Genomic DNA, 25,131 nt, shown 5'->3' on the forward strand with positions numbered 1-25,131 from the left:
CGGCACTCCAAATTTCATTGATATTATTACTACACATAGCCTCAGTCATTCTGGAAATTATCTCACTATTCAACATCTGAAAACACATACCCGAGTAATGCTTTAGTTACCGGACTCATTTCTTTTAACATTTTAACTTAAAATTTTGATTAAAGGATCAGTTTGTTAAATATTTTAGAGTTCCATCATAAGGAAAGAATCTGAATAATCCTATGTTTTAACTTCACTTCATCCACTTTGTGGCTTCCCCCTCCCTGGAAATGTTCAAGGCCAGGTTGGACGGGGCTTTGAGCAACCTGGTCTAGTGGAACTTGTCCCTGCCCATGGCAGGGGGGTTGGAACTAGATGATCTTTAAAGGTCCCTTCCAACCCAAACCATTCTGTGATTCATATTTGAACTCAAGTTGATGCCTTCGTGCTTTCCTTGTCTTGCAAAAGCTTACAGTATTTTCATGAGCTCTCAACCATATTGATGCTTTATATATCAATCCCTTTAAATTAAATTATAAGAATTGTAGGGAGGCAAAGCCAGTGCATTTTTAAAAGCAATGTCAGTTCATATGGATTAGGAAAGAAGTTACTTTTTTCATTAATGTTTGGATGCTCAGACTCTATCAAAATAGCTTAGGCAAGGCTTAGAAATAACTTGCTTTACATTGCCCGTGAGAGTCATCAAATATGACAGCTCTGCTATATAATTCCTTATTTTATAGTTCCATCTCATGTTATTCGACTTAATATTTTTGTAGGCCACGGTGTTATTTCATCAAGCTCTTTAATTAATCAGCAAAGTGTCCTAAACACAGTTATGGGGGCACTCTGAAGACATAGATCATAACCAGCCTTGCATACACTAGAGAAGATGTTTAATTTCAGACTTTCAAAAGCCATAAAAGGATTTAGATTATGTCATTGGAAATGTTAGAACAAGTATTTGATTAGTTAATGATGCTATGGGGCTCTTCATATTTATTATGAAACTTCACACCATTGAAGATCAAGGTCAGTACTTTGATGCTTCTGCCTCCTACTCTAATTAGCCAAGTGATGAAGGGATTGTGCTCTCTATGGCAGCAACACAGCCAGTCCTGAAATCACAGTGTGATGATTAATTCTTTTGACTGGTTTGACATCTCTTTCAACGTCGCTCTGATATAAATAAATGCTACTGAAGTTAGGTATAAGTGGAAATATTACCTGATTCAGTGACATGGAAAATGAAATTGAATTATCCAAGAGCATTAATCATTAAGGCAGCTTAATGCTGGAACTGTGTAATTGAATACATGTATTTTCCTCAAAGGATTTAGTGGTTAGATAGGGACTAAAGCCCAGGGGCAAATTTTTAATTCCTGTAAGAATTCAGCCAATAGTTTAATCTGGGGTTTTCTGCACTTCTACATTCAGTGGAGATCAGTGGCTACTGCATATGTTTTTGGAAAGGAGGGAGAAAAAACCCCAAATCTCTTGTGTACTCTCTGCAGCACTGTCCTGGACATTTCTTAAGTACACACCTGACGAGATCATGGTCGAGCTCCTCAGATGTGGCAGACAGATGTACAAATAACTTTGTAGAGCTGGACTCAAGCCTGGTCTTGCAATGTGGACTAAAAAAGAACACTTAAGTCTAGACAACTGTATTGTATGATCCCATTTGTTAAACACCATCTGTCTTATCATATTTTACTTCTAAAAACTTGCAGAATATTTATTTAAGGGGTGTATATATATATATACACACATGTGTGTATATATATGTGTATTTTTGTGTGTCTGCCTCATGCAAAGACAGAACAGTAATTTTTCATTTCCAAGGCTTCTATAGTTGCCATTACATAAGCAAGCATACAGTTTCCTACTGTGTTTTTAAGTCAGACAGAGAAGTGATAAAATTGGAAGGTGAAGCAAAGCTATCAGTCATGCAAAACAAGTGTCTGTCAAAGTAAATAGTTTCCCTCACTTGCAAGAGGAACATGGATTATATTACAGTATCAGTTACTGTAGAAAATTAATCCTATTTGAGATGAGCTCTTAAATGAGATAGATACAGTCTTAAAAATGTCTCTCTTTTTCTCTTTTCTCCCCTCAGTTGCCATGTATCGAGAACCATCTTTGCATGATATTGGAGAAACAGTGCCAAAGGCTGGGGTAACTCCAAGTAAAAGCACAAGTGCATCTGCAATAATGAATGGCGGCAAACCAGTTACCAAGAGTAAGACAACATAGCCAGATCCTCACAGGTGTTGTGACTTACTGAGTCCCGAGTACAGTTGAGCAATTTATCCTTGCCAGACTTCCCCTCTGCAGTGTCTGTGGATCAGCTTGCGGCAAGTCACATGCTTGCCCGTTGCTGTTGCTGAACTGAGTTGTTGCAAGAGGATAAATCTCAACATGTAGCTCCACCCACAACAAGAAGACACCTGGATGAACCAGCTAAACTCAGACCATGGAATGCCCTACCAGATATTGGAATGCCTTTTTAATATCTTTTCTGTGACTGTGACACTTCATGTGAATGACATACTTCACAAGTACACTTGATACCTTGCCTGCTGACAATTGCCCATAATCCCTTTTTGAGTCCAGTTTCAGCAAAATCCATGTGTTTAAGTTCTATTTTGTAGCACACAAATAATCAAGTAATTTCTAGTTAGATGCTGTAAACCTGTGCTATTATGGATTTCTCTTCTTCCCTTTTTTATAAGGCTGCTCGCTCCACTGTCTGTGACCTTTTGCAGGGATTGTGTTTCTCTATAACTTAAGTGTTGCCGGTGGCTTAGTTTTGAAAGCAATCAGGGAATCAGGAAGCCTTCAAAAATCTATTAATACAAATTATATCTATAAAGAATAGGATTGTTGTCTCTGGCTTACAATATTGATTAAATGTGAATACTCTCTAGTAACAGATACTGTGCTTCTGAGGTTGGCATTATAGTGGAGGAAAGAGTGTCAAACACAGCCAACAGGAAGTTTTCTGAAATAAGTGTTTGGCATCCCCCTATAGTTTCTTTTTGTGTGTGTGTTTTATACATATCACAGGCTTACTGGTAATGGTAACATTTGCCTTGCCCAGCGAGCAAGACCCACTAATTTTTGGGAAAGTGGGTCCAAAGAATTTTGTAGGCCTTGTAGGCCTGAATTAAGGCTCATTTTTCATCTACTAAATCGTCATTGTTTGAAAAACAAGCACCACCAATTAAAAAAAACATAAATAAGACTAACCAGAATTGCGCTACCTAAATCCATTTCAAATATAATCCTTTCCTGTTTTTAAGGAACTGAACTTAATGCCATTGTTATTTTTGGCTGAATCCCACACCTACTTAGCAAAGCATGGGCAAGGATGTTGTCGTGTTCATTTTTGCAGCACCAATGCAAAGGGTAGTTACAAATTAAATATTTCTGGTGTTTAAAAAAAAAAAAAAAAGTTTTAAAACTGGACATATTACAAATCTTTTATTTTTAGTTTTCGCTAAGCATGCAAAGTCCAGTCCTATGTATCACTGATATCCCAGTACGTACCTCCACCCAGCTTCCTAGGAAAATATGCCCAACAAATTGCTAGATTGAAGGTGCCTTGCCTTGCTCTCTGTATACTGTACTTTCTCCTACATGAACTTAGAACAAATCAAAAACATTATAAAATTGAAGCCTTGGACCTTATTACCAGAAACAACATCAATCCTTTGAGTTTGTCATTTGTGAACGATTAAACCAATGTTGGGGGCGAGGAGGAAGATTTAGAGAATGCCACAGAGATGCCACTGAAGTGTTGCACACTTAATCACAGGCCTTCAGAAGACTAAAAATATGGGTATTCTCTGTATGCTTAAGGAGGTATTTGTTTCTCAAAAAGGGGCAACAAGGACCAAACTGTACCTCAGTCTGGAAAACTGTGTGGCAATGCTCTCTTGGCCTCTTGTACCTTGATATTTAAAGACAAAAAAAGGAAATCATCCGTTCCTTTTTTAGCATTGTATTTCTGGCAATTTCTTTTATCACATCTTTGTGCTGAAGTCCCTAACAGAGACTGCTGGTTATTTCAAACTCCCTGTCTGCTCAGCTGAACAACTGATTCAGTCTGAATGAACTCTTCATGCTAGTTTTCAAATGTATTCTGTTTTTATAAGCAAATTTTGTGCAGTCTTCAAGGAGACTACTCCAAAGCTGCTAAATTCTAGATAAACTTTTTTTTCATAGGCCAGACTTTCTGGTTTATATCTGTAATATGAGAACAGCAAGCTAACACTTGATGATGGGTCTTTCTAGGGAGGGAATGAGTTAAGCATGAAGCCCACTATCCATGTAGAGAAAAAAAAATACAAACCTACGCTAATACTGTGATAAAAATGCAAAGAAACTTTGACTTAGACTGTGCCCTTGCCTGCTAGCACTAAATATGTGTGTGTGGGGAAAACAACACTTTATTAAAAACTTCGGTGCACCCTTCTCATCCCATCTGGTCCAGTGGGATTTGTGCACCATCCCCGAGAAAACAAAACCAAACCAAAGCAGCTCACGTGGTGAGCTGGGGGTTTACAATTCATCTGGGGGACCCATGGGAGGCAGCAGCCTTGACGTTGTACTATCTGCCAGGTCCAGAGGAGGCCCCAGGCTTTCCTACAATTATAAGAGGAGCACTTCACAATATTTTGAGTGAGATAATACAGCTGAAGGCTAGATACTCTTTCCCTCTCACCTGAATTTCATCACAGTTCATGAGGAGGGAATACATGTGTTCATGTCCCATCCAGCCATCTTTTTACTCTCCCAGTATAAGAGCCTGGGGAGAGACAGGGCTGGAGACCTGACTGAGCCATGCAAGGAGGTTCTGGTTCATGGCCTGATGCTACATAAGTATTGTTTTCAACATTAAACTCTTGATCCTGAGCAATTATGATCTGCAAACCGGTTTGGGGGTCTATAATTAAGGCCAGATTTAAATTTTTGTAAGCAGTTAGTGCATACTGGAAATACAGCATTTTTTCTTATTTTTTTCTGGTTTTGTTTCTGTGGGCTAAATACGTATGTGTGTTTAATCCAATGAATAGATGTCCTAAAAAATATTTTTTCTACAATCTGTTTAAACATAGCAAAGGGGTCTTTGTGCTTTGTTTCATCCCTTTAGTTTTGTTGCTTGTCTCATCTGTTGCATGGGAAGAGGATAGAAAGGATGAACTGCATGTAGTAGGTGGTGTTTATCCAAGAACTGTTGGTCTGTATTACTAAATTTACATGCATATATGCAAAGAGTTTGTCTGCATTGTACAGTTTGTGTTTATTATTATTTGTTGTATACACAGATTCAACATGATGAATAAAACATTTATAAGAAGGCATACCAGAAAACAACAAAAAAGTTTATGTAAGAAGTAGACTGTGCAAAACATCATTGCACTCGCCACAGGATGGTGAAACTTCATGTAAATAGGTTGGCAAACTCAGTTCTCCCCTTTTACCATGCCAAAGAAAATTTTAGCTCCTTAATATAATACCTCTCTTGCTGTTCTCCAGGATGAGACCACCATTTTCTTCCCTCTAAAATTAATTTTGCTGTTAAGTGAAAGCTGTTTTCAACTGTCTGTTACTACTAAAGTACTGTATAGTAAACCTGATGGAATCCATTTGTATTTACAGATTGGGTTTTTTGTACTTACATGTCCAGCTGTCTGTGAATCTGCAGCGTTCCAGATCTTCTGCATGCTTGCTTTCTATTTTGTTCTTCTGGGTTTTATCTAATCACTGATAAAACAGCACAGCAATCCAACCTCATCTTACCATTTCATATGTTAACACTGCACATAGTCATTATCTCTTTCCTGTTTTTTTAATCTGTATTTCAGCTACAGTTCTATTTGGCAAAATCAGTCACACCTTAACACTTTTAGAAATCCAGTTTTAAGTAGATATGAACTACTTCAACAAAGCACCGTTTTGTTGTACTTAAAATTTTTATAAATACACAAGAATCCTTATGAGATTGCTCAAATGATAGAGCCTATAGAAAGGTGTCTATAGCTTTCAAGTGCTTTGTAGTTCACATAGCACAGCTTTTGCTTAATTTGCTGGAGTTTTTAGCCACTCTTAAATAATTTTTTAATATAGTCGTTTTCATTAACTTGTGTAGAGTCAGGTTGGTTCTTAACAAACTCCTCACCCCCAGATATAGAGTAAAGCAATTCACTTTGACTGTGGTCATATGGACATACCTGAAACAAAGAACTCTGACTTTTTATATATATATATAGGGAAACTTTTTCTCTTGGTTTAAAACCACTGTAAAGCAATGAGATATGAAAGCAGGCAGTTTGGTCCATGCATTGAAAGTGTGTCTTGCTGATCCATCTGTTTATTGGTATAAAGAAGAAATTATTCAGCTCCATTCAAATGGGAATGCAAGTGAAATTAGACTAAGGAGGTTATCTTTCTTTTAAATGACCCTTTAGATAAACTCATTCTGTGCAATGCATTTTAAAATGTCTATTAACCGGGGGGGGGGGGGGGGGGGGGGGGGATATGACTAATGCAATTGCTATGACTTATTTTTAAAAACGTAATAAAATTTTTCTTCTAATACCCAGTCACAGAAATATTAAACTTAGCTTTCTCCATCCCAGTATCATTTGGCTGTATCATTTAGCTACAAAGTGAGGTCATTCTGTAAAGAAGCAAGGGCAGTGCATCAGATCAGAAATGTTAGAGCGGGGACATGATTAAATGTTAATCTACGTTTCTAAAAGAGGGCATGGCCAGGGGAAAAAGAATCACAATTAGGTTAATAATTTACACATGCAAATCGATCCACAGCTGTTTTATAGGAAATATTACAGATATGTTATATACAATAGGCATAATCCTGCAAGTCTATTGTAGAAGCATTCGGCACACTTCTGGACTGTGTTCTTTCTCTCATAAGAAGAAAGCAAGGTTATAGTATCTTTTGTTTATAAGGTTTATAATTCTAACCAGTACAAAATCCCCATTTATCCAATTTGCTTTTGCAACCTGGAACTGCCTTTTGCCACAGGCCTGGAAGCAAGGTTTTACAGTCACTAGGTATGAAGAATCAAGCAGTATGTTTCACTCTCTTACACCTCTTCCTGCTTTTACAGTTTATATATCTGAAATTCCTGTCACAGGGAATGAGGTGTAAAATCACAATTTATTAATACAGCTATTATTTTTGCATATGTGGAATAACAGTCTTATTCCTTCTGATCTCATTTTTCTAGTGAGGAAATGAGCCACAAAACAGATCTGCTGGGAGTTACATCACCAGTTACCTCAGCATGACGAGCAGGGGGAATGTTCAAGCAACATTATAAGTAACAGAATAAAAATTGGAAATTAATTTACATATACGTTCTATTTTGAGTAGTCTTAGTTAATACTTTAAGGTTTATCACGATAGCACCATTTTGTTTGATAATTTACATTTTAAAGACCACTGACAGTAGTTGTCTTAGAATATTCTAATGTTTTTCCATAGATACCTTAACAAACAACTTGGATAGCACTTTTTGAAATGCTATGGCTATGTAATCCATACATAAACACCTAAAATGTTGGAGCTGATTTTTTAAAATTCTAACTAGAATTTCAAAATCATCTTACACTTTTTTAAGTTTATAAATTTAAAATGAAAGCAAATTACAAAGTAAAATGCATCAAATATGACATTGCAACCCTCTAAAGAATTGTTCTTTTGTTTATGAATGAGTACCTGAAATACCACAGCTGATCTTCAGTATATATAAATCTGCTTATCATGCCATGAAACAAGTCAAAAGCATCTACTGAACCTAGATAAGAGTTTTGATTATCTAGTATTTTCTTATTACAGTACTAAATACAAATGGAAGGAAGTCAAGGAAAACTTTGTATCTTTCATTGTTTACACTCTGATTCAGCAGATGAATGTATATGCGAAAAAACACTGATTATAAGATGATTCAGGTCAGCAGTATTCATAAATATAAATAAAACTGGCTATCTGTGCACTCCAGACACCAGGGTTGACAAAATGCATATGTGTTAAAATTTAAGAAGATATTCCTGTTAAGCTCTACAGAGTTTAAGGCTTATAAGTATAAATTATAACTATGATTTCAAGATTAATTTTACTTTGAAGATTCTTTATCCTGTATCAATACATTTTAGAACTCTGCCTGATATTTTTGTTATCTAAATAGAGAACAGCAGCTAGCAGCTTTGGGATGTACGTCTTGTTATTTATCTGCATAACTTCTATACTATAGAAGTTATGCACGGATGTTTGGTGATTATACTCCCTGAGAACATGGGTTTCACAAGCTTCATTTTTAGAAAGAAAGAATCCAGGTTAAGGAAAATATTGGGTAAGAGAAAAAGCAAGCTACATGGGAAGGGGGAATAATAAAAGTGATTAAATAAATTCATTCAAATTTTTTGCATTCTATTACATGTACTGTACCATTGTATTTTCCTATTTCAAAATCGTCCTTTCTAAATGAAAACTAGTTTCTAGACCAATAATGGAAATACTTTTTTTGGCTGATATATAGTTCCCTTATTTCTGAGTCATGTACCTCTTCAAAAATCAGGACCTTGGCACCTAAACCACAGTATTACAGTTTGGTATTAAAAAGAAATATTTTCCAGCCATTTAAGCAATTTCTCACTCAATCATGGTTTCACAAAATGTAAACACTTTTGAAACTAAAATGTATGTATCTTTTTTTTGCTCTAAAGAATTCAAGGGCTGCCAAATCTACATGTACAAAAAACCAAGAGACTCATATGTAAATAAGTTAGGGAAGTCCCAATAGTTGTGCATCATTCATAACTCAATGTGAATTTCACACTGAGCAGCATTTCACCATTGGAAAATAAAAATAAAATTTTTGTTCATACCACTGCTTTGTTTGTATTTACTGTATTAAAACTTTAATTACTTTGTTGCCATTTTCTGAACATCTTTAGCTGAGACCAGGCTACTGCATAGCACAGCTGATTTTTCAAGTCAGTTGACCTTCAGGCTCCCCATTTCTATAAAAGCAGTTAAATTCAATGAATACCGTGTGTGACAGTGCAATCTGTTCCAAACAGTGATTTCTAATAGCATACAGAATTGTCATCCTAAAAGTTATTAGTGTAACAAATTTTCATTTGCTTTACATTTAAGAGGACTAGCAACTGTACATATATAGAGAAGTATGAGAAAAGTACATATGAGTTGCAGGATACATATTCAGAACAGGTAATCATACATTTGTATCTTTATTAGTTTCATTCCTTATACTCCTATAGGTTATGCATTTGAAAGTATCAAAACACGTAGACTAGATAACCAACTTACTGACACATTAACCACAGAAACTAAGTTCTCTTGTGGACAAGGGTCTATTCAAACATTTTGGTTTTCAGGTAATTGGACCTCAGTTATACAAATACTATGCTTTAACCAAATGAGAAATCATTAGTATTTTTATAAGCTTTACAGCTTCTCTCAATTTATGAGCTGGTGCATAATCAGGATCATTACAAAGAAAAAAGGGCCAAACAATGTATTTGTCAAACACCAAAAAATGAATCAAATTAATTATTTGCCAAATATTCAAGTAGTGCTACTCTTCTACAGGAGTAATGTTGCATACTGATATGGAGAGCTGACAACCAAGTAAATAATGCTAAAAAAAAAAAGGCTTTCTTACACATTTTTTAAAGGTTGCTTAGGAAATAGGCATTATGGGTGTAATCTCAGTCCCACTGAATTTACCAAAAAACTCTGGAGAAGTTCCAGAGGGCCAGTATTTTATGACTTCATCTTTTAGAGCTGGGACTGTCCTGCTCCCAAGACATTTTAATTTTTTTTCTTTTGGTTTTGTCATGCTTTTCTTTAAGGAGCAGTCCCTCAAATGCATGTTCTAAAGTATTTACACCCATATATGTGTGTGTGCATGCACACCCACACCCATACACTGAGTACTTCTGAAATTAAATGTTCTAGCAGCCTAAAGAAAAACAACCAAAAAACCTCCTCAGTCTTTTATGTCCTTTGTTAAGGGTATTCTCTCCCCAACCAGATTTCACAAGCATTTCCATTCCATCCTTCCCAGCACTCACAGTTTCCACAGCTACAAACACCATTGCCTAGAAGAGAATGAATAAAGGGCAATTATCATAATTGAAATGTGCTACATTAAAATGTGTTTTATGGGAAGTAAAAAGCCATGCTAAAGTAGTTGCATTGTTCCTTTATTGTTCCCCTCACCCCTTTTTTTTTCTTTGGAAGGGAGCAATTACTGTTCCATTGCATTAAGAAGCCACCCCAAACCTACACTTCCAAAGCAGTAATAGCATTCTCTCAATAATTCCATCATCAGAACTGCAAATATTGTAATTATGCCACCATCATTTGTACCCAGGTGTTGAGGCTCAGTGTTCACACTGTACCTCCAGGTACAAGGAAAAACAAGATTACTTTTAACTATTATGCAGAAAGAAAAAGACATAAAAGAGTTACAAACAGAATAGCAATAAAAACATCGCTTTGAATATGAAAAACTTTAAACAAGTTCTCGGAAGTGCTATACAAATAAATAATATCTCAAACTCTCTATTAAATAGATAAAATATGTGTTGTCCCTATTTTGCAGTGAGGAAACATTAAGTGCTGAGACCCCTATTTTCATTTTACTTCAATATTTTTGACTTCTGGATGCTCAGCTTGAGACCTCTACAGCCTGGATGTCCAATGTAAGCTTCTCTTTCTACTGACTTTATGAAGATATGTGAATAACTGCTGCAGCTGAAGATAAGGCTCCTGTTGCCTCTATACTGGCTACTTGCCCCCAGAAAAGGACCCTTGCTAATAGGGCTAGCCAGTAGATACAATTTACTAGTGTCAGCCCTCCCACTCTTGCTCTAATCAGTTTGCAGATTTCCTCCACATCTAATAATTGCTCAGCAAAGACTTTCTAAAATTAAGATTTATAACAGGAAGCAGCCAGTGAGTTAATGTAGCAATTCCCATGTTGCTTCTTGTCACTAGATTTGTTATGAGGGTTTGTTGGCAGCCTGCCCATTTCTTTCCGCATCTGCCACCTGAACTCTCAGACAATGTTAAGGTGAAGCTGCTTTAATCACTAGACATCACATCATAAGAAAACCTGTCAGGTATTTCAGCCTCCCACTGAGAATCGTCTGATTGCCAGGTAGCTCTGTTAACCCACACAACTGTGCCTCTCACCTACCAAAGATTATCAGACAAGTGAACTTCATCTATGACTTAAATGTATTATACACATAGAAAGTCCAGTAAGAGAACAAAAGTTAAAGAAATCTCATGATCACAATGCTGACACTTATGTCCTTTTCCAAAAAGCAGTAACTTGTAGACTATTACAGTGAAAATTGTTGATGGATTTCATAGCTGGCTTACTTTTTTAAATTCATACTCCGGCTTTCAACTGTTGTTGTGAAACCTCAAGTTGATTATCACACTGCACAAAGAAACAATTATAGCAGGTTTAAATAACCAGTAAATGCACTTCCTCCATCACTGGAGAAAGAAGAAGCTGGGCTTTGTCTAACATAATTCCCATCAACACCGTTTGTTTCTTGGAGCAATTAAGTGATAGCCTGTACTGCACCTGTGCAAATGAGACCATCATGTTTGTCACAGTCTCTGTCATCGCATTCACAGAAATCGCCTGAAATGTACCATTCCTGTGGTGAACAGATGCACTTTCCACAGTGGCAGGAACCTGAAATCACAAAAATTATTACCCACAGTCAAAGAGCACTGGCATTTTCAGACTAGAAAATAACATCCCCAGACACACACGTGCACACATACACACGTGCACGTACTCACAAAATTGCTGCCTAAGTAGCTATTGCATAAAAGAAAATGATCAAGCTAAAAGCTTTTTGAATAAAAGGATTCTTTTGGGGTGAGCTATAATATGGTGGGACGTTACTACTAATGCTTTGATTCTGCTATTTCACTTAATCAAGACTCACATTTTGAAACTTTCCTTTGGTTTCAGAGACCTACAATCAGGGCTACTCTTCCCAGTAGCTGTTCTTTTTTTTTGACTCTAAAAGCTCAGATTGTCCCTGATAGACTGTTACTGAAATCGTAGGCAGGAAGAAAATGACCCTCCTCATCTAAAGCCTTTAGGGATGAGTCCACAAAAGAACAGAGGTACCTAAGATTAACATTTAGACCCCCAAAATCCTCATCACCACAAATGAAGCTGCTCCACCTCCCATGAATTACTAAATATTTGCTCTAGGTCAGAAATAGTTTGTGCACATAACAGCAGCTCAGCAGTTTGCTCATTCCTGCAGAGTACTGCAGTGCCCTTTGTTGGGATTAGCCACTCTCCTCCTCCTCAGGGATGGCATGTCGCACCCCCACAGGCAAAGGAGCAACTTTATGGTGACATTCAGGTGATGCCATAACCCACCGAGCACCAAAAACCTCCCTTTAAGGGAATATTCAGAGACATCCCTACCTTCAGGAGAAGGTTCATGGCTCTGAATCCTGGAAGGGAGAGTTGACCCCAGGCTATCATGTGTCAGGAAGCCTGAGACTGGTGTGAGAGAGGCTCTTCTGCAACTAGAAATACCACTGGCAGATGGTAATTCCTCCTGGCTGATCCCAACACCCAGCTGAAGAGAGTTGGCTTTCACAGAGCCGATCCTCAGCTGCCTGACCCTATACAGAGTTCAGACCCTTAACACCAAGGTGGGGCGCTTAGTAACTGCTGAGCAAAAATCGTTTTTTAGCCCTCAGAACTGGTTACAGCACAACTCAATACAAAAATCTCAGAACCCAAATAAATGGTAACAAAGAATTCACACATAGTTTTCAATTAAGGGAGCAGCAGTTTAAAAAAAGAAAAAAAAAAAAGTCACCAAAGAAGCTGTTGACCTTTGACAGAACTTGTTTATAAATGAGTTAGATGCTGTTGAAAATCCCACCTTCTTGCACTATTTCCACAATGATTACAGTACAAAGTCACCAATGTGTTTAATGCAGTATTAAAGAAAAATATATAGAAGAAAGCTTGGTTATGTCAGAACATAACCTACAGAGAATTCATGGGTTACTTAACAGGGCCTGAGCCAAAGTGTATAAAATGATGCTTTTCCATCTCTCCATTCCTTTCAGTGACTTCTGAATAAAATCCATAGTAAACATCTAAATATACATTTTTTTAAAAAATGTGGATCTGTCAATACCACCCAATTTTCCCTAGGTTCTTCCCATAAATACTGAAGTGTCCCTGATCACTGAAACTTAATTCTTTGAAACTTCAGAACAGCCTCAGCAGAGTACCTATTTTTTTAAATTAAAAATAAAAGTTACTTAGTGTGCATGGCAAGCTGACAAAAATTAACTCATTGCCTAATTTTAAAGAAATGCTGTTTTAACTTGTAACATATGGAACACGTAAATATATACAGGAAGAGCTAGTGATTGAAACATTTGGGGAGGGGAGTATTTGGTTAAGCATCTACCTTTTCCATGAGTTCTGAGTATTGTTTACGGAGTCATGGGCACAGAAAATACATTCCCTACAAGGATAAAAAATGCCACTGTATAAAGAGGCAGTGGAGGATAGCATACATATTGTATGGTTGCTGTATAAGAGATACACTAAGACATACTTGATAGCAATTTAAACTGAATGTCTCTGTTTATACAAACTACAAGGTACTGACAGCTGAAAATAATGATGAATAGTAAGCGAATTTTAGTGAAATTAAAGCAGTTAATAAGAGCGTGACACTGTAGGAAACCTGAAGTGATTCTGCATAAGCAAGCACTGATGCTGCTACTGATGGATGCCCACGATGTTTAAAGCTATTTTTCAGAGGATACAGCAAATTTAACACCAAGTCAACAAAGGTAGATCAGGCTCCATCATGTAAATTGTTAAGGAGAATGAATGTATCAAGTCTTTTCCCTGAACAGAACATGCTGCTCTGGGAGGCTCCTCAGTTTAATTAAAATGAGTCTAATGAGTTGCGGGGTGTTCCCTGGGATCCCGGCCAGTTCCTCTTGGATGGGATTTGGCTCATTACCTAGCCCGGGTCCTGCACCGTTACAGTAGCCATCTGCAGCCCTACATTTACTGCCAGGGAGGCAGCAGTGCGGTGGGTGTTGCTGTTTTCCTTGGGAAGAGCTTTTACTACAGGTGGCATAGTCAGTGAGCCAAGATTTTGAAAACAGCCTAGGAATGTGGATGTCCTGTCCAACTTCACTTATATTAACAGAGTCTAATTTTCTGAAAGTGTTCAGCAGTTATGTGCTGAAAACCAGGACTCCTTAGAGTCTATTAAATCCGACATACAGAAACTCAAGCTCCCTCAATCCATTACAGGGCTTGCATATCTTGACTAGGTTTGCACCAAAGATGGAATAAACACCATTACTGCACGGGTTCGAAATTCCCTTATGTTTGACTAGTAATGGTTACTTATTGCTCAATGTAATGGAACAAAAAGAACAGTTTGTCATTTTGGCCTCTGGATAGTGCCGGTCACAGTAGCTATGAACATTTTAAAGTATGGGTACTCAGAAAGACATGATTTCCAGATACATATTTAACATCAAGAGCAGCTTTGCCTATAAAAACCCAAACAAATAAACAGACAAACAAAAAAAGCTAAGCACAGAAACAAAAGTTACAAGTAAATTGACTGTATTTGCCTGTGATCCCCATCCTGCTCGGAGAAGAGATGGGAGACAGTGGTGTCCTTGGATGTTCACTGGCCACACACTTCTGGAAGTTATCTTACATAAGTATTTCTCTGCTTGGACAAGCACGTACATATGACCAGCTGTTCCCACAATAAAGCTGCTATAGCATCTAATTTGACACAGCTTTATTATGTTGACTGTCCTCAGGGCAACCTTCCATCACATTGGAAGCTTACATGTGCTTGATGGCTGAAGAAACTTTAAAAAGCCATCCCACCAGTGTTGCTGAATATGGACTTAAGGTCAGGTTTGTATTCCCATAGAAAGTAAATGGTGTTCAACAGTGCACTACTACATTAGAAAATCTGGGCCTTTGGAGCTGCCATTCATGCAGCCAGGTTTAAAAGCACTACCTGCCTGCAGCAAGTTACAACCTAGAGCAACTTTCAGGATGCTCCAGCCTACACCAGTGACCAGATCCCAAACCACCCCCTGGGCAGCATAGCCAGCAGATGGAAAAAAATCCTCAGTGTCTCTGCAAATTCCTGCCAGATTGCTCCCAAAGCCTCAGAGTAAATTGTAGCCTTGCTATACATGCTCAAAGCTAATTGTTCTCAGAGTAAGACCCACAGGCTGGAATAAATAGCTCTCAGCCATCCTAACAAAAAGGTAGCAGATAATACAAATATTTTAAAATTCAATGTCATTTTTCATGTTTATATTTATTTAGAATCTTATATAGTGCATTTTATTGATTTTAAGCATATTCACTCACCTTCATGGTTTATATAAAAAATTACAAGGAGACCAAGACTAAAAGAAGAAAAGTTAACTTCTGCAGTAAAACAGAGTTACTTAATTTCTCCAGTAACTCAGCATCCTCTTACACATACACTAATTTAAAGATAGCCACATCTTCTGGAAACAATAGCAGTTCGTCTTCCTCATTTTCTATGACATTGCAACAACTGGGGAAAAAAAATAAAATAAAATGGTGCAGTGGAGGAGAATTCTGGTAAGTGATAATACAGATGGAAGAAGGCCAGGCTGGAAACCCCTTTTAAAATTTCCTTTGCACTGAAATGAAAGTTACCAAAGGGACAACTGAAAATCTGTCTGATATAGAAGGGTCCTAACTGTTTTTTCCAGCTAGCAGCTTTCTTCCCTGTCTCTGCAAGGGATACAGGAACAGAGGAAATGGCACATTCAGTCTGGAGTGAGTGCATTCTAGACTCCAGCCAGTTCTACCACCCGTTTTTTGCCTATTCTCTTTCAGATATGTTATATACAAAACTAGACAGTTTGCACTACGGGGGAGCTAAAAAGCCCTCTTTCCGGTAATGCAATTTCCTAGCCTGAAAGACTGCAAGGTAAGAACCTCAGAGAACAATTTCAGATAATTATCAAGATTTTATAAATTTTATTCCTCCCTGTGGCCTTTTTTTATGGCTGGACTGAAGCTGATGCAATCACCTGAATAAAATTTAGTAAATGAGAGAGTTTGTGCGATTCTGTTGTGGGGGCTGCAGATGTCTTACCTTTCCTCTGCTGCTGTGTTGGGGAGAGGGATGATTAAGTATACCAAATGTTTCTGTTAAACACTCATCTCCACTTACTGTTGCCTCAGATACTACATTTGCCATCTTGCCCATTTCAGTGTTACTGCAGGTAGTGCCCCTCTCCCTCAAACTGGATGGAGCACTAACGGCTGGTGTATAATGCACGGCTGTTCAATGCAGACCATCAGATAAACGCATACAGGAAATTATATGCTATTAACAAATTGCATAGGAGAGTAATGCTCCTAAACATGTGTGGTGGGTGTTTGACAAAATGGATGTAAGTGCATTACGGAGCCAAATATAACATCCTTTTAATAATAGGTGCCTTTGAAAGAAAGGGTTACTAAACAACAACCCTCTGCCATGCACATTAGTCTTCCTGAACATGATCATTTTCCTCTGGTGGGGCACTGACATGGGGTAGCTCAGATGCCAGTTCTTACCCTTCCCCGAGCATAATATGCCATCCGCTGACTCGCAGAGACTTCTGCTCTCCTCCTCCGTCATGTTGCACTTCCTTGAATGCTGGCACAACTTTCCAAACCACCCGTCCTGGCAAATGCATCGGCCACATGAGCAAATACCATGGCCTGTAACAACACCAAGGTTGGTTATGAGCAAATCAAGCAGAAAGCAGTGACTACGGTCACAACTGAGATCATCTTCAGACCTCTGCAGTGTGAAGTGTATCCTATGGGATAGACAGACGGAGAGATGGACAGCAACAGCTTCCTGGCAGGGTGGCATTCTTCAGTTCTCTCATTCTTGTGTTAAACAGCGTGCCCTAGTGATGGGCAGAAAAGCATAGGCATGACTCCCCTCATCAGCTCAACTTTATAGGATGTTCCCTAGTCCACAGTGTACTGAGGACAGACACAACCCCTTTCCTCCCATGTCTTTAATCCTGCAGCCCAGTGCTGAAGTCTCACCTGCATATGCCATACTGTCACCTGAAGAAGCAGACCCCAGCACAGGGCTGAGAGCAGCACAGCACACAGCAGAACAGGCAAGAGAGAGAACAGTAGTGGGCAAGAACAGCCCACTACTGCTGCTTATCTGCTGCAGTGTATGGAGCTGCTGACGTGCAAAGCCTGGACTCAACATACTCTGCAATTACTGCAGATTAACTCATATAGTACAGGATGAAGATAAATCCCCCAGGTCTCATGCACTTGCTAAAATAGGTTGTATGGAAACCCAGCTGGCAGCCTGCAAAGAGTTCCTCTCATCACCCCAACAACATTCTGTTTCTCTTCTGCATCTCTTCTCCAGACATAGCTATCCCAGCTCAGCAGTTTAAAAGGTTTGGGACTTTCACTCCTCATATTTCCTGTAGTGAAATGCTGAGGGAGGAGCAGGAAGGAGGAACAGACCAAAGCATTCTCCAGAGCACATGCTTGTATGACCCCAAGGCAGGACTTTGAAGAAGAATGGGCAGGCTACCGTGGTGGGTTCTTTTCCATAGAGACACATAGATTTTAATTCCCAGATCAAGACAAGAAGCCTGAATGAGCAGGAAGATGGACGGGCAGAAGAATGATGCAGTTGTAAGGACATAGCAATCAAAAGACGATTAATAATAAGGAGGAAAAATAGAGGAAAATGAAAGGACAGAGAGAAAAGAGGAATAAGAAATAACAAAACAGAGGGCAAATGAAGAAGAATACACTGAAATGTTAGGGAAAGAAGGACAGGGAACGACAAGCGAGAGAAAGGTCAAAGAAATTGTAGAATGTGGGTCAATGATAGAGCCTAGAAGATATAATTGATGTTTTAAAAAAGGAATAAAAAAAAGATGAAATTAATTTTTGAGAATTATTTGTACAAAAATAATGAAAAAGGAAAATATGTTGAATAGTAAACTGAGTAGAAAATCTGGCCAGGAAGAAGGGAAAAGTGACAGCAAATGCAGAGAAGAATACAGAAATGGAAAATAGAAAAAAGAAGAAATATCTCCCAGCCAGAATTTCACTTTTCAACCTTGAATAATATTTCTGCAGCAGAGAAGAACGTTCCTCAGCTAATCAGTTTACTGGGGTTAAAAGAAGCAAATTATACATACCAGTGACTTTTGTCCTATCCTACCTGCTATGTAGGGCAAGACAGTGGAAACAAGGGGACTGAGATAATCTGGGAGCATGGGCTGGGAAGAAGGGCACAAGTAGTAGGAGTGTCTGGCAAAGCACTGAGTTGTAGGATGCAGAGAAGGAAACCAGCAACTTTGTTCTTCTGATTTTTGGACTCCTCATGGGGCAACAGTGCAACTTAACATTGTAAACCGGTGGTAGCACTGGTAGAAGCCCAAAGGAGAGATGAATCTTGTAGTTTGCTATAAGTGGAATTTCTTAATGTTTTACTGATGGCCAAATACTTTACTAATTTAAATTAGAAAATATTGGAAGCTCCAAAGTCTTGGAGATGTCAATTACAGTGATCTAAATGTTCAGAATAATTTTCATACTCCAGATTGTGTATTGATCTTTGGGTTTTTTGTCTTATTACCTATACAACTTTAAATGTTCAGTAACAATGACACAGTCTTATTATGACAGTATTCCTACCCACTTCTGCAAGTGACATTCAGCAATTACAAATTCACGTATATGTATTTAACATATGTCAAATATTACAAAATGATAACTAGCAACAATAGAAGCTTGATGCTACTTTAGCTTCTGTGTTACACTGGGAAACAAGAACAGCTATACCACAAACCAGAATAGAAGAGGTAGAAAACAAGGATATATAATTTCCCATATGCTCCTTCCAGGTGGACAGCATGCAGTTGTCTACATTAAGTTACTCCAGCTAAGCTTCTGTCAGAGTGTTTTTATCTGCCTTAACTTATTTTTAATTAGCAACATATAGATTAGATTTTAGAATAGCTCAACCACTCAAGAGCAGAATATACAACTGGATGTCAGTGTTGGAAAATTATTTGTGGAGATACAAATACTTGTACTCGTTTTAGCAGCAAATAATAAGAAATCCATGCTGATTTCACTGAGAAAATAGTTTTGTATCATTTTTCTTGTATAGTCATTTTGATTTACAGAATGCAGAGATGATCATGTCTGTAAAGCCTTTACACAAGTCAAATGAAAAGTTAATGAATAATCTATACATTTACAGCAGAGTTTTCAGTCTACTACATAAAATTTTGACATGCGTTTTTCTGAGCTGGCCATTCCTCTCCTCCTTTTTGCCATATAAATCCTCAAGATACAAGGATTATTTTGTCTCAAGTAATCCATTTTGCCAAAATAATATTTACTCCTAGCTGACATCACTTTGGGCAGCTGCAGCTCTTTGGATGCCTCATCCATCAGCGTGGTGAGTATGCAAGTGCTTAGCCCAGTGCTTGTTAACTCTGAGCTATCTTCTGTGTGTGCTAACCTGTGAAAAACTGCTTTACACGGTTTATTTGTGTGTGTCCTCCTTGTAGAGGCTCTTTGCCTTTGTCTGAAGATGTCCAAACCAGCTGACCAAAAGGAAGGCCCAAAACGTTATAAGCCACAGCTTTCGGTTGAATGTAATATTCAAATTACATTCAAAGTGTCCGAGTTTCATTCCAATGAATCCCAGACTCTCAAAATTACGAGCAAAAGCAAAAAGAAAAAGGTGCTGCTCTTGCTCATAAGTCCTTTTAGATCAGAACAAAATTCCCTCCATAGAGGAGAATAAAATTCAAGAATTCAGCAACCATAGAGCAAAGGGGAAAAGAAAAGTCTCTAATTGAAGGAGTCCAGCCCAACTGAATTAGCTAACATGATGAAATACTGATTTAACTGTTCAGATTAAGCAGATCTACTGGAAAGTGTTGGTCTGTCATCAATTCAGATTTAACATAAAATACTTAAAATCACAAACAAATTGCATATTGCAATGGTTGCGAGACTACAGATCTTAATTCATAAAAATCTATGCTAATGAGCATTTAAATATATAACAGTATGTCTTAAACATTAATCTCCAGTCAGAAAGAAAGACTGTGATGGGTGAGAGGCAAAGGAGAGAAAAAGATGATGTTAAAGATACTGTCACTTTGGTTAGAATTAACAATAAATCAAATAACTACAGGATTTAAATGTGAAATATGAATGCAGCAACAAAGAAAGCTGTGACGCATTACTAGCAGAGGTCCATTATAACCCAAATCAAGCCAAATCAGACTGGACACCAGGATGAATTATTTCATACCATGCCTGGAAATAAAACTCTGTGGTTGTGGAAAACTTCAGTTTAGGACTAACCATGTAACTGTTACCAGAGTTCCCAAAAAACTTGCATGATAATTTTCTGATACAAAAGGCACAACTACATGGGAATGTCAGCATGATGAAAAATGTGAAGTAATCATTGCAGAGAAAGCTGGTTCTTATTTATAGATTAACTTTATAACCAGATGATGTTCATGAAGGGCAAACTGAGGTCAGCCCTAAACAAAATTTGGCACCTCAGGAGAACAAGTTTTTCAAACTTATCATATCATATCGTATATCATATTTATTATATTTATTGTATTATGTCTATTATATATTTATTAGGTTTATATTTAATAACATCAATATTAACCAGAAAAGGAGGAAACAAATTTTCAGCTATAAAAATATTAATTCAACTGTCCTGTATGAAGAATTTTTCTTATAGCCCAACAACAATTTTCCACAGTAAGACAGAAGTCCACCCAGGTCTAATGGTGGAGAGACGATATGAGTTAGGAATGAAAAAGCTGTACAGCCAAAGAAAGATAGATGAAGTAGATAGCAACCAATATAAATGAGAAATTTAGCTGTGAATAAAATGGACATAATCAGGAAAAAAAAATCTATAACTGGATGAGAAATAAGGAGTTTTAAAAGTGTACTAGGAATATGAAAAATCTTAACATAATGCAGGATCCCTGATTTAGAACAAGACAGTAAACGAAACAAATATTTCTCTCTGTATTTAAATAGAAACAGGATTTTCTATTTTTTTATTACAGGACTATGATAAAGAACTCTCTATTATATTATTAACATAAGAGAATATTAAACAACATCTATTTGGGAGAAATATTTCTAAGTGAGCAGGCTTCATAAACCTGCCCAAATATGCTAAAAGAGTGGGTAAAAACATTATTGAATCACTGATTCTTATTTTTATTGAATACCAGGAGAATGCCATGAGACTGGAACAGTTGCAACAACTGCAGTTAGAGAAACTTAATATAAATGTGAAGCAAAATACTGATCGTCTATTATATTTTCGTAATAGGTTTCTTAGTATTGTCCAAGTCTAATAAAGGTGGACTGTGGCTCAGTTTCAGCAACACAACAGGCAGGCAGTTCAGTAAAACTTTCAGGTGAAACACTGCAATGAAAAGGGATAATACCGTCCTCATATGCATATACCAGGAGAAGGTGAGTAAGAACAGAAGTGAGTAGAAACATTTAGAGCATTGATGAGATGGACATTAAAGTCCTGCAACTCACTGTGATATCCACAGTTGAAGAGATTTTGAAAAACTTGGAAGAGTCCCAAAAAGTTCCAAAGAAAGAATTCAAAGGGCAGAGAAAATGGTTTGTTGAAAGACCTTCAAAGATCTATATCTGATTAGCCTATTGAAAAAAAAAAAAAAAAAAAAAAAAAAAAAAAAAAGGAGAAAAAAAAAAAGCTAAGAAGTTTTTTAGCAGGATCTGAACTACCTCCTTTGAAGGTACTAGAATGGGGATTCTCAAACTACCAGAGAAAGACAAAGCAAGAACCAGAGAGAAAAGCTGATACTGACAAATTCATTTGAGAAATTTCAAGTGATGTCGGCAGGGACTGCACATGTCTTAGATTCTTCAGAGCACGGCCTTCTCAGAGACAGGCTTTAGTTGCACACAGTACGCAGACATCAACATAGGGGAAGCATGGGTATAGTGTAGTGGCTCTTTGTAGCCTAATATATGAGGTTAAACATATAAGCCCCTTTTGGATTTGCAAATTAATATCTATTAATTAACTTAAATGTTGATGCATTAGCAATCCCTTTACTGCTCATTTCAACAGAAAGATTCAATTAAAATGTTTTTTACAAACCTAAATCATATGTTATGCTAACTGAAAAGCCAAACAAACTACATTCTCTGTGCTTCTATGTAAAGTGTCAACTTTCCATTCACCTGCACAAATGTCTGGGTGACCAAGACAGAAATCTGTAGTGCATTTAAAAGGAAAAGTTAGAAAAGTGAAAGTAGCTAAGTAAAACCAATTAATTTAATACAGAATATACCATGCACATGAAAAGCTATACTGGCTACATTAGTCATCCTTGTATCTAATTCAATACCTACTGATCCTTTTGAATTTATCTGTTGCTGCCCCTGGATGTGCCTCAGAGCTAGGATGAAGTAGTTAAGTGCAAGGACACAGGCATTGAATCATTAACTCTCCACCTAGTGTTGTCAAAATAAAACCCTAAATCATACTAGCTTTATGCCAGGTAGACTCTTGACTTCTTCACTACCTAATACAGTAATTTTCACTTTTTTTAGCACCAATTTTAACCAGTAAGCATGTGTTTGAACTTCTTTTTCCCAGAAGAATCAATTGCATTTTTCAATAACAAATACCATAATAAAAATTCTCTATTAAATAGTATAAAAATGTCTAGTGAATTCTGTAACAATTATTACGTATGTTCCTCAGCCAAAAGAACATGGTCCCTGCTCTGAAGACTTTTCAGTAGAAAAGATGAAAAACCTGTTGGGTCGGAAATAAACTATTATTTTAACATAACAGGAACCATAGAGAAATTACAGGTTCAATTCAGATGTCAATGTCCATTTGACATGCCCTAAGATATCAAGGACATCCTCATGATGGCGGCAACTATGCAGGCATCCCTGTGTCCTTGTGGACCAAGCTGGGGTCAGGCAAGAGTAGCCTTGGGCATCAGAAATCATATAAGGTGCCTAACCGGAGGCAACTGAAGACTTTGAAATTATGTCCCATGTAGTCTGAGAAGCCACAGTAAGAGTCAGTATTTGCATTCCTATTGCTGAATTTTCTGACCAGTCAGTGCCAAAAGCTGTCTTCGGCTGGGAGGTAGGCTGGTATTATTTCTCTCTCCTAATTTGCATTTTAGGTATATCAGAGAGTTCCATAAATGTCCTATATACTTCTATTTCTGTAAAGCAACATTAGTGCAAGGAATGAGGAGATTGTCTGACAGCAACTGAACCATAATATTAATACTTAACTTTGCTTAATGAAGCATATCATTAATCATAACTCTCTCATTTTTATTGTTATGGTCTTATTGGTCCTCATAAGAACATCCTATCTGAAAATATCATGTTTCTGCTTCACTGAACAGATGACAAAAATAAATGTCATTCATGATTTCTGCAGTATGGACCTAGAACTTTCATAAAAAAGAATTCACAGTTTCTGTTCTATATATTTATCATATGATAACACATAGTTATATTCAAAAAAAGAAAGAAAGGCAGTATTCCTCTGAATCAAATTACTTAGTCTGGCTGGATAGTAATGAAAATTTTACAATCAAAGGAGCATGGCAATTAGGGGCAAGTTATACCAGCCTTCTGAGAGGCAGCATTTCCATTGTACATCCTGGTGATGACTATGTGATCCTAGAATCCTTCACAAGTTGTAAGAATGTGATGTGGAAGCTTCTGTGTCTGTTGTAAAAGCTTAAAACGTCGGAAAGTTGAGAATTGTGGCTTTAAGTATATATATGCCTTATAAACCACAGCTTTTCCCTTGTTCACTGCCAATACATAGAGGCTTATATTGAAAATCTTAAGACTGGTGTGAATGACGTATGAGTGGAAATGTGTAGGTAAGCACCGGAAGAAACACCAGAATGACGTTAAAAACATGACCTATATTGATAACCAACAACACATTCACAGCAGTAAAACTGAGGAAGGTATTATTTTGTCAAAATCGGGTCTGCACTCTCATAAAACAATGGTATGGTGACTTTCATGACGACCTGTCAGCAGAAGACTCTGTGCTTAAGAACAAAGGATGTCAACGCAGACACAGCACATAACTTGTGTCGTTCCTTTCCCTGTGAACCCAACAAGAACACCATTGTCCTATTAATGTAAAAAATGAGGAAGCACAGACAACAGGCACCAGACTTGCCTGAAACTTACAGAGATGTAAGTAAGAAAATCATGAGGCAAAAGGATCATCCTAACTGTGGGGTCCTAAATGATATAAAAAGTGTGTCTAAAAACCAGTTTGTTGTCAGTCAAGATGAAATAAAAAGACCTACTGAGAACTTGGTGGAAGGTGTCTCTTGTCCATCTTCAGTGTCACTCAGAAGCGGTCCTGACCGAACTACGAAATTACAGACACTTTGATCCTTGTATGTGGGTGTGAGAATGTAAGTGAATAAAATCAGTGATAGAATGTGTCTGAGTCGTGAAAATTAATTTACTTGGGGATTTTACAAAAAAAATATTAACTTCCCCACCCATAAAGTCTCATGTAGAGTTTTTGCTGTACTGGTTTCCTACAGTTAGAGGGAGATTGGTATGAAGGCAGACCAGAGTAAGGAGGGAAATATTAATTACCTCAGCATTTCCTCCAAGAATAAATCAGCTCCTCCAGCTTTTACAAGCACTTATACTACAACCAGAATCTCGAAGTAATAAGAACTAATGCCTTTTACCAAAAGGCATTGGTATAAACAAACAAAAAAGATAGTTGCATTTACTCTTTGATGTGACATGACATTACACAAATGAATTCCCTACAGTGTTAGGATTATATATTGATGTGCTGTGGTGAAAACAAATAGTTAAAAAGTCACCAAGGCAAATTTACTCGCTTGAAAATAAACAAATCAGACTTCTCAAAGTA

The 25,131-nt window shown here is 37.4% G+C and overlaps 2 protein-coding genes across 7 annotated transcripts in view; one reads left to right on the top strand and one right to left on the bottom strand.

Annotated features, from left to right (window-relative positions):
- The window catches only part of FGF14 (fibroblast growth factor 14), a 421,004-nt gene extending 412,110 nt beyond the window's left edge, over nt 1-8,894 (top strand). For all 6 annotated transcript variants that reach the window (XM_074815360.1, XM_074815362.1, XM_074815365.1 and 3 more), the window contains one exon: nt 2,090-8,894. In XM_074815360.1, coding sequence (XP_074671461.1) covers nt 2,090-2,226 — 137 coding nt within the window. In that variant the 3' untranslated portion in view covers nt 2,227-8,894. The remainder of the gene's footprint in view (nt 1-2,089) is intronic.
- A 353-nt stretch (nt 8,895-9,247) lies between these two features.
- The window catches only part of ITGBL1 (integrin subunit beta like 1), a 153,941-nt gene continuing 138,057 nt past the window's right edge, over nt 9,248-25,131 (bottom strand). Inside the window, exons 9-11 of the mRNA XM_074815359.1 lie at nt 16,704-16,850; nt 11,634-11,747; nt 9,248-10,131 (exon numbers count right to left, since the gene is read on the bottom strand). Of these exons, the coding sequence (XP_074671460.1) occupies nt 10,040-10,131; nt 11,634-11,747; nt 16,704-16,850 (353 nt within the window). The 3' untranslated portion in view covers nt 9,248-10,039. The remainder of the gene's footprint in view (nt 10,132-11,633; nt 11,748-16,703; nt 16,851-25,131) is intronic.

This window comes from Strix aluco, chromosome 2, assembly GCF_031877795.1.
Source record: "Strix aluco isolate bStrAlu1 chromosome 2, bStrAlu1.hap1, whole genome shotgun sequence".
Taxonomy (NCBI): domain Eukaryota; kingdom Metazoa; phylum Chordata; class Aves; order Strigiformes; family Strigidae; genus Strix; species Strix aluco.